The following is a 1,802-nucleotide window of genomic DNA, read 5'->3' on the forward strand; positions in this document are numbered from 1 at the left end:
GTGTGGCTTCTGGGAGCAGCCTCCAGGGCACAGTGGGAGTATCCCCTGAGCACCACTGGGTGTGGCCAAAAATAAAACAAAACAGAACAAAACCAAAAAATAAAAAAGGAGGAGGAGGAGGAGGAAAAGTAGGAAGAGGAGGACGAGAAGAAGGTGGAAGAAGAGAAGGAAGAGAAGAAAGAGAAGGAGGAGAAAGAAGAAGGATGTGGGAGAGGAAGAGGAAGAGGAGGAGAAGGAGGAGGACAAGGAGAAGGAAGAGAAGGAGGAAGAGGAGAAGAAGAAGAAGGAGGAGGAGGAGAAGAAGAAGAAGAAGAACAAGAGGAAGAAGAAGTAGAAGAAGAAGAAGGTTCTTTGTTCTTTGTATAAAGAAATCACCATATTCTGTAGGTCCATAATATTTTCTTGTTTCTCTACACCCTGAATATTTAAATAAATAACTCAGAGAACTGCTGAGCGTTTCTTTGCAAACAGCAGCCTCTTCACTGCACTCTTGACATCTTTGTTTCTTAGAGTGTAGATCAGAGGGTTGAGGCTGGGAGTGATGATGGTGTAGAAGAGAGTCAGGAACTTCTCTTGGGATTTACTGTTATTCTGTGGTTTCATGTACATAGAAATGGCTGTTCCATAAAAGAGAGTCACCACAGTGAGGTGGGAGCCGCAGGTGTTGAGGATTTTTCTCCATCTTCCTGCAGACTTGATCCTCGTCACAGCACGAATGATGATGCCATAAGATATGATAATTAGTGATAATGGCACTAGAAAATATATCACTCCGAGAGAAAAGACCACAGTCTCGACTACTTTTGAAGACGCACAAGCCATCTTGATCAATGCTGGCATTTCACAAAAAAAATTATCCACCTCTCGGTGCCCACATCTTGGCAACATCAAAGTCAAAGTGGAAACAACTATTGCACAGCCAAGAGTGGTTAACCATGCAGCCAGCACCATCTTGTGGCAGAGCTGAGGGTGCATGATCACCGTGTAGTGCAGAGGCTGGCACACAGCTGCATAGCGGTCATAGGCCATCACAGCCAAGAGCAGACACTCTGTGGCGCCCAGGTCCAGGGCAATGAAGAACTGGAGCACACACCCTCCGTATGTGATCGACCTCTTTGGCCCCCACATATTCACCAGCATCTGGGGGACAATGGTGGTTGTATAGCAGAGATCCAAGAGCGACAGGTTGGAGAGGAAGAAGTACATGGGCGTGTGGAGCTGGGCGTCCAGGTGAGACACCAGGATGATGGTTGAGTTTCCTACCAGAGTCACGAGATAGGAGAGGACGACCACCGCGGAGATGATGCGTTCTAATTGGGGTCTGTCAGAAAATCCCAGAAGGATGAAGTCTGTCCCATAACTCTCATTGTTTACGTCCATTGTTCTTTAGGAAGTGAGGAGATAATAGCTTGTTAGCAACAACAATAACAGCAAAATATGCCAGCTTCAGTTAGAACTAAAAAACTCTATCAACTGTTGTAGATATCCAAGACGCACTAATTTCATGATTTTCTCATTTGAAGCAACACTTAGAAAATGTGTCCTCAGGAAGATTGCATTCATCTGGGGAGCATAAAGTAACAAAACGGGAGACTAATACCCAGGAGTGGCTGAGATTAGTACCAGGAATTTTGCTCCATGACTTGGAGGCCAGCCACACATGCTAGGGGAAAAGGAAGCTCAGATAGAGAAGGGAGCACCAAAAAAGGGTGTTGGGAGGATCCTCCCAGGATGGGAGAAGCATGCTGAAAATAGACTATAGACCAAACATGATTGCCACGCATTGCCTCTTTTGCAAACAA

At 45.7% G+C, this 1,802-nt stretch overlaps 1 protein-coding gene across 1 annotated transcript; it reads right to left on the reverse strand.

Moving 5' to 3' along the window:
- Positions 1 to 438: 438 nt before the first annotated feature.
- LOC130040172 (olfactory receptor 2W1-like) lies at positions 439 to 1,380 on the reverse strand. The gene has a single exon (XM_056132180.1). It carries the CDS (start codon positions 1,378 to 1,380, stop codon positions 439 to 441), a length of 942 nt encoding a protein of 313 aa, XP_055988155.1.
- Between the last annotated feature and the right edge of the window lie 422 nt (positions 1,381 to 1,802).

This window comes from Sorex fumeus, unplaced genomic scaffold (genome assembly GCF_029834395.1).
Source record: "Sorex fumeus unplaced genomic scaffold, SorFum_2.1 ptg000094l, whole genome shotgun sequence".
Taxonomy (NCBI): domain Eukaryota; kingdom Metazoa; phylum Chordata; class Mammalia; order Eulipotyphla; family Soricidae; genus Sorex; species Sorex fumeus.